At 49.8% G+C, this 15,397-nt stretch overlaps 1 protein-coding gene across 12 annotated transcripts in view; it reads right to left on the bottom strand.

Moving 5' to 3' along the window:
• LOC149336182 (uncharacterized) overlaps nt 1–12,819 on the bottom strand; it is a 64,790-nt gene extending 51,971 nt beyond the window's left edge. For 8 of the 12 annotated variants that reach the window (XR_016284175.1, XR_016284174.1, XR_016284169.1 and 5 more), the window contains exons 1-2: nt 12,683–12,819; nt 748–12,595 (exon numbers count right to left, since the gene is read on the bottom strand). Coding sequence is in view for 1 of the 12 variants with exons in the window: in XM_089552711.1 (XP_089408837.1) it covers nt 748–767 (20 nt within the window). In the remaining 11 variants the exon portion in view is untranslated. The remainder of the gene's footprint in view (nt 1–747; nt 12,596–12,682) is intronic. The other 4 variants (XR_016284172.1, XR_016284168.1, XR_016284170.1 and 1 more) reach the window with 4 other exon arrangements.
• Between the last annotated feature and the right edge of the window lie 2,578 nt (nt 12,820–15,397).

Genomic DNA, 15,397 nt, shown 5'->3' with positions numbered 1-15,397 from the left:
GTTTTCATGGGCAGGATATTTGTGTCTCTACCTTTTGATATAAATAATAACATGGCATTATGCCCCCGTTCATCTGTTAAAGTTTACAGCCGGAGGCAGTATTGTAGGCTGTAATTAAGGCACAATGTTAGGTTCCGCGGAATTTGAGGAAACTTGGCGCCTCGGGATCCTCGGTCGTCGGGAACAAGCACGCAGCCACGGGTGCGCTCAGACAACACCGAGATGAAAATTCTCTTCTACACATTGTCATGCAAGAGAAAAGGCCTACAGCTACCACCGTCTCACGTCCACCATCGTCACGTCCATAACAGACACACTATGCCCCGCATGGAACAGCGTTCATGGAGACAGGGTAAGTCCTACACTATATCGCAGCGTGTTTCTCGGCACAACGTACTCAGTAAAACATGTGCACAATTAACATCACGATTCCTCACATTTCGGTGAACAAACAGCCAACAACGAGGATTGTCCTTGCAACCTGCCACGTGTGCATTGCATATTTTAAAAAAGGTGAGGTTCACACTACCCATGTGATTGCCCAGCCAACCACTAAGGATGCACCTGGCCCTCATTAAACAACCGGATGCGTTATGCAGATACCAAAAAAGGCATTCGAAATTTAGATTATAACCACTAGAACAAAAACCGTGTTTCAATATATCGCAACATGTTTCTCGGCACCGCACAATCCACATCAGAGCAATGTGTCTTGGAGCGCTTTGCAAAAAAAGGGAAGAAGTGTACCTTTCCTCCATTCTTGCCATCGAAGGTGGGCCTCAGTTCAAAAGCAGACCGCTGGCTGGACAACACAGCCCATAATCCGACGCGGCTTTTCTGTGGCGGTGGATGTGCAGGTGAAGGGTGCCCGCACATTTCCAAACCATGTGGTGGCGCGCCATTGGGTCTGCATAGAAGCCACAGATTGATGGTGTCACGGTGGGGTGGCAACCGGAAGGTACAGCAGAGGCGGAATTTTATGGCGAAAACGCTACTGCTCCCGTTCTTCAAATTGATGTGAGTGTGCAAAACGACCTTGAGAAGCAGCGCAGCACAAAGTAAATTAAAATTAAAGCAAAAAATAAAATAAAAATGAAACCAAGAATAACAAAGACAAAAAGAAAACAAATAAAAATAAATATGAACAAACTAAAAGCAACATAAAATTAAAAACAACAGAAAGGAATGTCTAACCTTTCTAAATGTCTAAATATGTCACGCAGCTTTCGCCCTGCGTTAAAGTTCGGCTGAATTACGAGTCTGTGTCAATGTTTTTTTGCTTAGGGATGTGTGCAACATTAAGATGCCGCAGGACCACTGAGGAGCATTGTAACAAGCAACATAAGTGTACTGCGGAGGCGGCACGAAGCGCTACACCGAACAGTAGCTAAATGCAGCAAAAAGTTCGATCGTTTACATAACGTGCCACGACTTGCACCGTAGCTTTGAAGAGGGTGCTGTTGTGTAGGTGTTTATTTGTCGGGGGACCTTTCAAAAGGCGACCAGGTTATCACCTAACCGCAAGTCGTCCGGTTTGCCAGGTCATGTGATAACCTGGTCATGTGACGACATGCGGAGGCAACTTCGTTCGCACAAAATGACATCAAGTGGCTAAATGATGCGACCTCGTCACTTTATAACTATGTCAGTCATTATGAACAAAGCGATTTCCGCGCCACAAGTTATTTATAAATATCACGCTGTACAAACGTGAGGCGCGTCTATCGAAATTAGAACACCAATCCGACGTTCTGACAATGGCTCGCTGATCCTGGATCGTGCCGGCAGGAGGAAGCTGTGGTGTTCGATTCAGTCCGGTTCAGCCATGGGCGGGCCCACATTGGAGACGAACGCTCCGGTGTGTCCCGTCACTTGTGTGCCGAGACTTGCAGTACAGCTGGAAAAGGGTACTGTTGTGTAGGGGTTTTTTATTTGTCGGGGGACCTTTCATAAAGCGAACCGTTCCGGTGTAGCCACGCGTGTAGTGAATATGGCGTTGTCTTAGAAGGTTGCTTTAGTGACATGTACTGTGGCGTGCACTCCTTTCGGATGTACACCAAGAAATGAGAGACAGGCATTTTCATTCCTTAAAAGCAATTTTCATTTCATTTCATTTTTCTTAAGGCCCTTACGGCGTGGTTCTGGTATCCAACGAGACATGAAAGAGTCAGGAGTCGTTTCCTTTTTTTAAAACCAATTTTGTTTTCAGTTTCCTTCCCTTACGGCGCGGTTCGGGTTATTTGTGCCGCGTGTGACGTCACTCCTTTCGGGTGTTCACCAAGATATGAGAGACAGGAATTTCCTTTCCTTAGAAGAAATTTTCATTTTCCTTCCCTTAAGGCGCGGTTCGGGTGTCCACCGAGATGGAGTTTCCTGGCGCACTGTTTGTCTTTGTTTGTCTTCGTTTCTTTGTTTGTTTGTTTGTTTGTTTGTTTGTTTGTTTGTTTGTTTGTTTGTTTGTTTGTTTGTTTGTTTGTTTGTTATATTGCGCCTCTCCTGTGACGTCCCTCGGTTCTGCGCATGCGCAGCTAGGGCTCATTCTGATCACGGAGCATACGCCAGACCCGAGTTTGACTAGCCTAGTGAAGCTTTTCGCTTCAAAATCCGACGTTCTGACGGTGGCTCGCCGATCCTGGCTCGTGCCGGCAGGGGGCGGCACGACCCTCTAGCAGCCTGATGTTGTCTTCGATTCAATCCGGTTAAGCCATGGACGGGCCCACATTGGAGACGAAGGTCCCGGTGTGCCCAGTCAGCGTAGTCTTCTTCTCTGTGGCGTCAGCTCCCTAGACCCGAAGCCCAACGGGGAACCAGCAATCGTCCCGTTCGTTGCAGAGCGCACGCTGCAGCACGCGCAATGCATCATGGGACGAGTGCCGCCTTATTGTTGCCACTCTTGTCGTCCTCGTCATATCAATGTCCATTGCGTGCGTACTTTAAATTATGAGCGAGTTCAGCCGACTAGCATAAACCACTACCGGCATATGCTGCGAAAGACGGCAACACGTGCTCAGGCTGAGGTGCGAAAATTACACGACGTCTGGTTCCATACAGTTAGCTTAAGTTACCCACGGACCTGGCAAAACAAAACGAACTATAATGGGCCATGCTACAAGGCAGTGCGTTCACTGTGTAGTACATCTCCAGGACTCCACCTCCGTCCCCATTTTATACCTGCCATTGCTGAGCCCATGTGAGAGCAAAGGATGACAGTGCTTTGAGGAAAAAGCAGCTGAGATAATCACCAATATTTGTCGCGAGAAATGTGAAGTTGGACTGTTATTCAGATGGAAGAACCCTAAAAAAAATCAGTTACTTGCCCCTCTCCCAATGTCGCATTCTTGTCACCACACAATGAACACGAAAAGTATATGGCTTCAGCACGGCGTTTCTGGCACAACGTTGCCAATGCCTGCAGCCCACATATTAAGGCGAAAGCCTTTAATGGCTCATACTCGCGGTGTCCGCCCATTCTCGCGGTGTCCGTCCGCCGGCTGGAATTGTGCCAACTGTGGCCTCCATATCCAGTGCCTGGATGACGGGTGTCCACCTAGAAATGTAAGACAGTTACTGCGCAATTTTCTTCCCTAAAATATAATTTTATTTTCATCAGGGCCCCTCTTTCTCTTTCTTCTTTCACTCCAACTTCCTCCCTTCCTCTACAGTGCAGTTCGGGTGTCAACCGAGATGACCGAATTTGCGCCATTTCCTGTCCTCAAAAATCGTTGCGTTCAAAGGTGTTTCCAACGGGCAAGGTATCGCGCCGAACGGGTGGTGGCGTTCCTTGGACCCCCCGGCAGCGCGACAACGCGCTCTCGCGTTGCACTACTAAGGGCGAAGCTTAAGCGTCATTAATTAGCAGGTAATTAGTATTTAGTAATTACATTGATTTGTAAATACATTAATTTGTATTTTCTCATTACTTCCTGATTAATCATTAATTAGGCGTGCCAGAGAGGCAGTCAGAGCGGTGCGGTAAACGCTTTTGACCCTACGCACTTTACACAGTAGAAGTCCCCTCTGAATTTTTTCATCACCCCGCATACCTATCCACGTACGTATAATTGCGATTAAGGCGTCCACTGACCAAGGGAGCCAGTTATACGCATTCTCTTAAAATGGCACAACGTTGTCAATGCGAACGCACACCAGCGCACATCTTTCACTACCGCCAGCCACGTAGCTTGAGGCACGATTATGCCTTTCCTTTGCTTTCCAAGCTCCCGCTCCATTGGTTTGGCAGCTTAAAGCGTGACTAAGGTGTCCAGTACTGGTTACAACGGACAACGGCGACGGGGACGCCGCCAAACGAAGAAACGGGTGCCATAGAGCTGGGCTCTAAAATTGTTTTGAGGAAAGGAAATGACTGCAGCAAAGAGTCCAACAGTCTCACTTGTCTTGGTGGACACCTGAACTGCGCATGATACGCTGCCTCCGATTATAGCTAGGCTCTAATCAGCTAGGGCTCTAATGTAGCTAGCATGAATCGCTGAATCGTACGACACCATCCGGAACATTCTGAGGCAAATGGTTGGCAGTGGTTATGTCATTCAGCTGGTGACCCCAAAGACGCGGGTTCGATCCCGACCGCGGCGGTCGAATTTCGATGGAGTCTGAATTCTAGAGGACCGTGTACTGTGCGATGTCAGTGCCCGTTAAAAATCTCCAGGTGGTCGAAATTTCCGGAGCCCTTCACTACAGCGTTGGTCTGAGTCGCTTTGTGACGTTACACCCCACAAACCAAACCTCGACCCGGCCGATCACGTGCCAACCATCGCAGGTGCGGAGGACAGAGGCGATACATTATCGTGGATCACAGAACCATATACGCACTGCACCGGTGTCCACGGGCAACCGCAGACGCTCGATGGAGGCGCGTACAGCGGCGGAGGGGAACGCATGCATACGCACACGCTGCTGCGCGGCTCGATGACGTGTTAAAGGTATTCACCCCAATGTCATGTATGGCTGAGGCGGAACAGCGCATCACGTGGCGCGAGAAAGAGTTCGACCACCTTGGGAGCGTGCACTAGCGGCAAATAACATGCCCGTCACAACCACTACAGGCAAATAGACGCGCGGGTGAGGCTCGCGTCCGAGGCCACGTTCCCAGGCAGGCGCTCGTCTGAGACTGTCCTTATATAGGGTGCAGGGAAGGAGCCATGTCATGACGGCTCACCAGTACTTAACTGATCCACAACGCTTACAGCTCAATGAGGTGCCTTCTCGCTAAACGTCGTGCCCGTTTGCGGCGAACCTCAACACCCGTGGATGCGTTACGTGCACACTAAAGATGTAACAGACGTTTGCGAACCGTGCACGCGATATAAAACACATTCGCACTGAAAGGTACAAAATATGAACACGTCTAAGGCATGGCTCACATTTTCGTGAAGTCCCGCAGTGGTCGGTCGGGTCGCGGTGCCGGCAATGGTGCTTTGTTCGAATAGGGCTAAGTCCGGCGGCACCGCGTCGAGTCGTCCTGGTTCGGTTCTGTCAGGTCAGGTCAGTACCGTCAGCACAACACGGCTTATTAAGCCGTGACCTCGGATTCGAAAAGCTCGAACACTTCACAAGGCCCAGCTTGCTCCTGGGGCAGCGACCATAAACCAAGGCAGCCCAGGACTGTCGGCGCGCCTGGACTGCTAGGCCCCAAAATCGAACGGCGTCTGGCTCGGCCACACGTCCTCGCTACCTCGCGCACTGGCTCGCGCAGCCTTCCCTTCCACTATTTTACCTTCTGTTCTGAACCCTCCCCCTCCCCTACCCCTTCTCCCAGGTCATCCACGCGCTCCAATGCTCTGCGTATGCCTCACCGCCTGCCCTTTTGAAGCGAAGAGCCTCACTACCCGCACCACAGCCGCACTTCGCGTGAGCCGTCAGAGCCAAGATTTGCCACAGCTGCGCATTCCACATAAATAAATAAAGCCGAGTTAGAAATTGGTCGAGTTGTGGAATCGGACCAGGGTGTCTGGAGTGCGAGACGAGCACTCTAACCACTCTGCCATGCCAGCTCGAAGGTTCGCAATGAACAAAGGCGTGTATAGCTAATACGGCGTCTTCGTTCACTCCCATCTTCCACCCTTTTCTTACGGCGAGGTTCAAGTGTCCACCCAGATATCAGAGAGAGAGAGAGAGAGAGAGAGAGAGAGAGAGAGAGAGAGAGAGAGAGAGAGTTTCCTTTCCTCAAACACCAATTTAGCGTGGAGCAAGGCGTAGAGCCGAATGGGCGATGGCGTTCTGTGGACTCCCTGGCAGCGTTCCAACCCGCGGTCGCGTTCCACTCTTAGAGGCGAAGCTTAACATCTTAACCACACATCACACAAGCAGCAACACTTCGCTTAATTAAGGCTTTCGCCTCACCACACTTTAGGTCAGTAAAGTGCCCCCTCAATTTTTTTTTCACACATATTACAAGAAACATTCCACGAAAAGTTCTTGATTCTCATGAAGGAAGCTTTGTGGTACGAGAAATAGACGGATATATGCTCGATTTGCTGCCCCCGTGCCTGGTTCTCAGAGACGAGGTCTGGGCAAGTATTTCACAATGTTGTTACAGCCATGGGAGGCGCTACGAGCGAGAGGAGCGGGTTGTTCTCACGCATAAGTGGTAAGAAATTCCTGTGTGTCTTTATATCGACATTAATTAAGTACCCAGCCACCCTGCCACTCTGGCAGGCGGCAGTTAATGGTTGATCGCAAAGGCTCGCTTATTGTTGTCAACGCTAACGCATACAGCCGGCATCTCTCCCTCATCACCCCACGTAGTACCTATAAGCGCGATTCAGGTGTCCACTGACCCAGAGAGCGATGCGCACTTCCTCTCCTTACAATGATCGCAGTGTTAAACGTTGTCAACACCAATGAACGCCGACAGCCCATGGCTTCAGCGCCACGTTTGTGGCACGACGTTGTCAATGACAACGCATGAAGCGCACATGCATCACTACCGGCACATAGCTTAAAGCAAATTGGGATGTGAGAGGGCAGTTCACCGTTTCTTCTTTCACTCCCACCTTCCTCCCTTCTCTTACAGTTCGGTTCATCAGGAGTCCACCGAGATATGTGAGGCATGCTACTTCCTTTATCAAAAACGAATTTAGCAATTTATAGCATTCCCTCTGCTTTCCAAGCGCCCGCTCCATTCGTTTCGCAGCTTAAAGCGCGACTAACGTGTCCACTGCTGGATACAACGGACAACGGGGGCGCCGCGAAACGCAGAAACGTGCGCCAAAGAGCTGCGCTCTCAAATTGAAAACAGGGGGACCCGCCGCGGCGGCTCAGTGGTTATGGCGCTCTTCTACCGAGCCGAAATACTCGGGTTCAAATGGAGGCGGAACGCATAAGTCGCACGTGTGCACTGCCATGTCAATGCTGGTTAAAGATTCCCAGGTGGTCGAAATTGTTCCGGGGACCTCCAGTACTGTACCTCTTTCTTCCTTCTTTACTCACTCTTTTATCCCTTTCCTTCCGGCGCGGTTCAGGTGTCCACCAAGTGAGACAGTTACTGCGTCATTTCCTTCCTCAAAAACCAACTAACCAACCAAACAAGGGGAGTTCAAAAGTGTCAAATGCTCAGAATGAAAAGCGAATATCTGATGATGGTAAGAAAAATTTAGCGTCTATTCGATAAATTAATTTCGAGAGGTGTCCTAGAGAGTGACTCCGAGCGATTTTTCCAACGGGCAAGGCGACGCGCCGAACGGTCGATGGCGACTGCGTGGAAACGCTCCAACACGCTGCCGTGTTCCGCTCTTGAAGGCGGGGCATAAGCATCCTCCAAATTTCTGAGCGGAGCCCTTTGGCGCCCGTTTCTTGTCGCGGCGTCCCTGTCACCTTCGTCCCTTGTACACAGACGTGGACACCTCAGTCGCGCTTTAAACTGCGAAACCAATGGAGCGGAAGCTTGGAAAGCAGAAGGACGGCGCATAACTGCCCTCTTGCAACAGTGGACACATCAGTCGTGCTTTAAGCTACGTGGCGATAGTAACAGATTTGCGCTGCATGCGCTGACATTGACAACGTTGTGCCAGAAACGCGGCGCTGAAGCCATAGGCCATCAGCGTTCATTGTGTTCATTAGCGTAGGCGTTGACGTTTTGAACTCCGATCATTTTAAGGAAAAGATGTGCGCATAGCTGGCTGCGAGGGTCAGTAGTCGCCAGATTCGCGCTTGTAGGTACGTGGGGCGATGAGAGAGAGAGAGAGAGAGAGAGAGATGTGCGCTGCATCCGTTAGCGCTGACAACGGTGAGAGAACTCTCGCAACCAACTATTAACTGCCACCTGCCAGGGTGCGTGGCAGGGCGGGCGGGCTGCCTATTCATTGTCCAGAATGCACTGAACGTTACTGACTCCAGGCCGCTTATAGCTGCCTGATACGCCATAGCTTTCGCTCTCTAACCAGGTTCAGCAGTAGTTGAACTGCAGCTAATTTTGCGTTTCGCTCCATCCAAACGCTGCCACCGCGGTCGGGTTCGAACCCGGGTACTCGGATCGGTGGCGGCGGATCTCGATATGTGCACCGCCTGAGCCGAAACGCATAGCCGCCGCCGTTCACCACTGGGGATCGTGCGCCCGTTCTTGTTTCGCGGCGTCGCCGTAGTCCCACGTAACCAGCAGTGGACATATTAGTCGCGCTTTAAGCTGCGAAACCAAAGGAGCGGGAGCTTGGAAAGCACAAAGAAAGCGCATAACTGCCCTCTTGAAACAGTGGACACTTCAGTCGTGCTTTCAGCTACGTGTGGCGGTATCGACAGATGTGCGCTGCATGCGTTATCACTGGCACCGTTGTGCCAGAAATGGGGCACTGAAGCCATAGACCGTCGGCGTTCATAGTATTTATCGGCGTTGGCGCTGACCACGTTTTACAGTCCATCATTTTAAGGAAAGGAAGTGCGCATAAGTGAGTCCCTTCGTCAGTGGACGCCTGAATCGCGCTTACAGGTACACCTATGACAAGAACTGTTAGTGGTGTATCTTGAACGAATATGTGTGAAACATAAGTTGTCTGAAATTGTACATGCGTCTTGCTCGAACTCTTTGCCTCAATCTGTCGAAAAGCTGAAACAGCTGATGAGGTGCGCTGAAATTTCGCATAAGGAAGTGACATAATCGTCGGAAATTTCTTTCCATTCCCCAACACCATGTTCGGCTTCAGGGAACATCTATCGACCCAAGACGTGCTGCTTCAGCTCAAAGAAGAAGTACTAGAAACAATGCCAAGCAAAGGGGAAAACGTAGTCATGGCCGTGGACATCAAAGGGGCCTTCGACAACGTATCCCACGCAGCAATCATGGAAGGCATCAACGCCACCAACTGCGGAAAGAAAACACACGACTACGTGAGAAGCTTCCTCACAAACAGAACTGCAACGGTGGGTTTGGGAGACCTACGAAGCGAGGTCTTTCAAACACCATGCAGGGGAACTCCACAGGGCTCAGTGATATCACCAGTGCTCTTCAACATATCAATGATCATCCTAGCCAAAGAGCTCAGCCAGATACAAGGAATCAGACACGCAATGTATGCGGATGACATCACCATATGGACCAGCGAAGGCTCGCTAGGAAGCAAAGAAGAAAGTCTACAAGCGGCAGCCACCTGCATTGAAGGATACATGAAGAAGAGGGGACTAAGGTGTTCCACCGAAAAGTCCGAACTTCTCAGAGTAGGAAGGCACCCTACAGAGGCTAACCTCGAGGTGAAACTAGAAGGGCAGAACATACCGGAACAAAGAATGATAAGAATACTCGGTATGTGGCTGCAAGGTAGCAGGAAATGCAGCCACACACTCAGCCTGCTACGCAAAGCGGCGGAGCAAGTAGGCCGAATGATAAATAGAGTAGCCAGCAAAAGGCATGGCATGAAGGAAGAAGACACAATCAGACTGGTGAACAGCCTGATAGTCAGTCGAATAACATACTCACTACCATACCACGTAACCATCAAAGCTGAAAGAGAGCAAGCAGAAGCTATCCTTCGCAAAGCGTACAAGATAGCCTTACATCTACCAAGGAACACGTCCAACGAGAAGCTAATGCAACTAGGGCTAAACAACACTTTTGAAGAGCTGAGTGAATGCCAAATAAAGGCACAACTTCAAAGACTCAGCGACACAAGAACCGGACGAGCACTTCTGACTAGTTTGGGTCGGGAGACGGAGAACCATCACAACAACAGGGCAAACATACCAGACGCACTAAGAAGAAACATAAGCGTACAACCCATCCCCCGCAACATGGACCCAAACCTCCATGCCAGCAGGAGGAGAGCCAGAGCAGAATACTATGAAAAAACAATAGGGCACAGGGACAGCACGGTATACACCGACGCTTCCCCGTACTATGGTGAACGAGGAAATAAAATGGTGGCGGTAGTCGTCAACCACCAGGGAGAACACATAACGAGCCTCACGGCCAGGGCATCAAATGTAGCAGAGGCGGAGGAGATAGCGATAGCCCTAGCAATGAGGGAGGGGGATAGAAAGGGGAGACCCTTGAATATTTTAACAGACTCACAAGAAGCGTGTCGAAACTACACAAAAGGAAGGGTAGGCAAAACGACACTCAGGATCCTCAGCGAGGGGACACCCTCGGGGAGGAGAGAGAAACATAACATAATTTGGATACCAGGCCACGCGGGGGTCTGGGGCAACGAAAGGGCGGACGAACTAGCTCGAGGGCTTTTACTATCCGAGCTGGGGGGTCACAAGCCCCGGAGGAGCTCTGGACTAGCCTAGGGGCTGGGTACTCTGAAACACTAAGTTTATACAGGGGGCTAAGATACAAATACCCCCCACCACACAAAGAGCTAAGCAAGGAAGAAGCCGCAAAATGGCGGAAGCTACAGACAGGCTCCTTCCCCAACTTATATATACTAAGCAAGATGTTCCCGACAGAATACCGCGCCACATGCCCTTGGTGCGAAGCGAGGCCAACACTATACCACTTAACATGGGAATGCGACAGAAACATATCGTTCCACAAACACGACACACCAAGTGCGGAGCAATGGGAGAGCCGGCTCACCAGCTGCGAGCTAGAGGCCCAAAGGGCACTCATAGCACACGCAAGCGAGGTGGCCAGACTCAGTGGAGCCCTGGACTAGGGGACCACCCAAGGCTAGGAGGCAACCTCAAGACTTGAAGAGAAGACTTGAAGAAGACCTCCACCGCAGGCTAAATCTTATAAATCAATAAAGTTTCTACTCACTCACTCACTCACTCCATTCCTTACTAAACCACTTTCTTTCTCCACAGCGGTTGTTCCTAAGGCACACATGGGCACCTGGGTGGCTCCTGAACGCCGAAGGATCTCCGGTGGTCTAAATCCAGGGCTAACCACTACGGCGTTCCTCATTGCCCTTGCGTCGCTGTGAGACGTTTAACCCCTTATGCCACCTTCTTCCACATAGAATCTCTCTCAGAGACAGGCTGATTAAAGTGGATTCCCAAGTACTTCGAACACAGTACTGCAGCGCAGTAGCAACGCTGACAAGACAAGAAATGGACACAACAAACACAGACACTGCGTTTGTGCAGGCACTACTTTTGCGCCTGCGTTTGAGATTAAAATCGTTAGCTCTAGAAGACGCATTACTCAAGGTCGCCTTAGTATAAAACACATTGTCAAGTGGGACCAGTAGGTGATGCTATTCGTACACAGATTGTGAACCGTCTAACTGGCGCAGAATATTCGGAGTGCTATCAAATTATTCGGCGCGTTACCGAGCTTGTGATTATAAGTCAAATCAAAGCACAGCCCATCATAGGGATTGGCATCGACGATCTTTGTTTCCCCAAACCATGACTGCTTGAATCTTAATTTGTTCATTACAGGCAAATTAATCGAGGTCAAACTGTCATCTTGCTCTGTATACGTTGGCATATCAAAAGAATAGATTTCTAGATATAACGGATAATCTGTACCAGATGAAGCGAAGATGGCTAACGACGCAATATTCGTTCGATATTCCTAATGCTCGATGCTCATAGCCGCCGCGGTGGCGTTTGGTTATGGCACTCGGCTGCTGACCCAAAAGACGTGGGTTCGATCCCGGCCGCGGCGGTCGAAATTCGACGGAAATGAAATTCGAGTCACGTATACTGTGCGATGTCAGTGCACTTTAAAGAGCACCAGGTGGTCGAAATTTCCGAAGCCCTTCACTACGGCGTCCCTCATATCCTGAGCTGCTTTGGGACGTAAACCCTCTATAAACCGTACGGTAAATCATCAGTTTTGTCACAACTGCCCAACGGAATGCACAAAAAGGAAGCATGGAAAAAGACGGTGGAGAAGACACGAATATTAGGCGCGAGACATACTGCGAAAAATCGAAGGACCTCAAGAAAGCACTCTCCACTATACGCTGAAAATAAAATCCTCCTGCAGATTGAGAAACTTGCTTCCTTACCTAAACGTTCAGCGAGGGACGCTGACGTCAATGTAGGGCGCAGGCAGGCAGCCAGGAGGGTCCGATGACGTGGACATGGCGCGGCTCACTTAGGCCGGTAGGGGTGCCTCGATGCCAGCGGAAGCGCAGACATCGAGGTACCCGAGAACCGCTGCACGAGTAGAGGATGATTCGCCCGAGACATCCTGCACAGAAACCGGGAGTCAGACATCAGGCCTTCTCTCGTCCGAGTTGCCAGGATTCGCAACCTCGAACATCTCTGGAGCGCCTACCTTCCACGAGAGCCGTAGCTGCCTGCGTCCGACACGTAGGCTCGCTACTGTCCGTCTGCTGCGTTCCAAGAAACTTGCTGGCACGCGCCACGCGGCCTCGACGTCACACCCCCTCCTCTCCTTGCGGATTGGTCCATCGTCGCCGCCTTCGGACGACGATGGTCATCAAATAACGCCATACGAAGAAACGAAACGCCATCGTTGCTATAGCTAGCCCTAAAGCCAAACATTGTTGGTGGAAGAAGGTCGCGGTCTTCCGCGTAATTTCGCAGTCTGTTAAGGATGACATGCTGCATAAGGATGATGTATTTAGTAATTGCGAGTTTTTCAGTTCTTGTGGATGTGAGTCAGTGCGGCGAGGCGGAGCGCGTCTGTCTCGTTGTTCGTGCACACCATGATGATATTGTGCTGAGCCAGGATTCTAAGCGCAAGCAACGCAGCGGAGACGCTGCTCCAACGAGCCGCCGGTGCGGCGGCGCTTTTCAGGGAAATTGTGGAATACTATTTCTAACGGCAAGGACTTTTCTCGGTCCCTGTTAAGGGCCTCCGTAAAGCCGATGAGAGAACTCTGAGGCGCCTTCAGACCAACGCTTTTTGTTTGGTTTGGTTTATGGGGTTTAACGTCCCAGAGCGACTAAGGCTATGAGAGACGCCGTAGTGGAGGGCTCCGGAAATTTCGACCACCTGGGGTTCTTTAAGGTGCACTGACATCGCACAGTACACGGGCGTCTAGAATTTCTCCTCCAATGAAATTCGTGCAATAGCGAAATATTTTGACCCAAAAATTTATGGGCGTTGCCCTCACTGTGGGGAAGTGTCCGATAAATTCCACATTGTTTGGGGCTGTGAGGAGAATCGTTCCCTTCCCCCAAACTCTTCCCCTTCCCGAGACGCATTCGAGGCAGCCCTGCTCGACTGCTCGGGGCTGGAGTCTCACACGCCTCTAGTCCAATGGGCGCGAGTAGCGACCTCGTCGACCGAGCAGGCGGGGCATCCACCTACAAATTGGGTCAGTTATGCGTCTTTCCTTTTTGAAAGCGAAAGCTGTACTACGGTATGTTCAGCAAGTTTCGCCGACCACACCAGTTTGAACTTGAGCGACCTTGAGCCGCTCCGGAGCTACGCCGAAGTAGATAAAGCAAAGGTGGAAAACTGACTCCGTGGGAAAGTGGGCACCTTAGTCGCGCATTAAGCTACGAAACCGATTAAGAGCTGGAGCTTCGAAAGAAAAGGCGCATTACAGGCCTTATGGGACAGTGGAGACCTCAGCCGTGTTTTAAGTCGAAAGCCTTTAATGGTTCATACTGTCGTGACCAAGAGGTGTTAGCAAATTTGTCCGCGTTTCAGATTGGTCGAAATGGTCGTGACGTCACTGGGCGCGAATTTTGACAGGTGTCCACCGAAGTATGTGAGATAGTTACTGCGTAATTTCTTTTCCTCAAATACATTTTTCATTATCTTCTTCTTCTTCTTCTTCACCTCTTTATAATGGCACATACCCACGTGGGGGGATTGGCCAAGGTGTAGTGGTATACATAAGAAAATTTTCATAGGATTAAACGTGAATTTTGAAAAATGTATTTATGAAAAACGACAGAAGAATATTTCAAGTGAAATAACAAAGAACATTTTGGCGAGAATAATAAGAATTAAAAAAAAAACAAAAAAAAACTCCGAGACTTTTAAAGGAGTTAGCAAATCAACCTACCAGTTGCAATTATGTAATCATGTAGATTCTCACAAATTGAACTCAAAGCAAATCCTGTGGCGCTCGCTCCGAACGATAATAGCACTGGCATAGATAACGGGAGCCCTAACCTGGAGAGAGGGACCTCCAGGTAAATCTTTCTCTGAAGTGCGAACTTTGGACAGCAGAGGAGGAAATGGTTCTTCTTCTTCTTCACCTCTTTATAATGGCACATACCCACGTGGGGGGATTGGCCAAGGTGTAGTGGTATACATAAGAAAATTTTCATGGGATTAAACGTGAATTTTGAAAAATGTATTCTTGAAAAACGACAGAAGAATATTTGAAGTGAAATAACAAAGAACATTTTGGCGAGAATAATAATAATTAAAAAAAAGCAAAAAAAAAACTCCGAGACTTTTAAAGGAGTTAGCAAATCAACCTACGGCCCCTCCTTCTTCTTTCACTCCACTTGCTCCCTTCCTGTACGGTGCGGTTCAGGTGTCCACCGGGATGACAGAGAATTACAGCGCCATTTCCTTTCCTCAAAAAGCGTTGCGTTCAAAGGGCAACGCATCGCGCCGAACGGGTGGTGGCGTTCCGTGGACTCCCTGGCAACGCTACAACACGGTGTCGCGTTCCACTCCTAAAGGCAAAGATTAAGCGTCTTTAATTGGCAGTTAATGCACCAACAGAATGTGAAGTGAAGTGAACAATCGCGTAACAGAATGCAGCACTCAGGTTTTCGCCTTTCACCACTTTAGCCGCTGAAGTTCCTCGTAATTTTTAAGCTACGTGCTGCCGGGAGTGACAGATGTGCGCTGCATGCGTTGGATTCACAGCGTTGTGACACAAACACGGCATTGAAGCCATAGGCCGTCGTCTATCATTGTGTTCGCGTTGAAAACGTTTTACAACGGGACAATTTTAAGGAAAGGGATTGCAGACAACAGGCTCCCTGGGTCAATCAGCACCTGAATCGCGCTAATTGGAGCGTGGATTGATAGATGGGGGCTGCATGCGTCAGA

Source organism: Amblyomma mixtum, chromosome 7 (assembly GCF_055824585.1).
Source record: "Amblyomma mixtum isolate Tamu chromosome 7, ASM5582458v1, whole genome shotgun sequence".
NCBI classification, from domain to species: domain Eukaryota; kingdom Metazoa; phylum Arthropoda; class Arachnida; order Ixodida; family Ixodidae; genus Amblyomma; species Amblyomma mixtum.
This window is presented reverse-complemented; position numbering and strand designations above follow the sequence as displayed.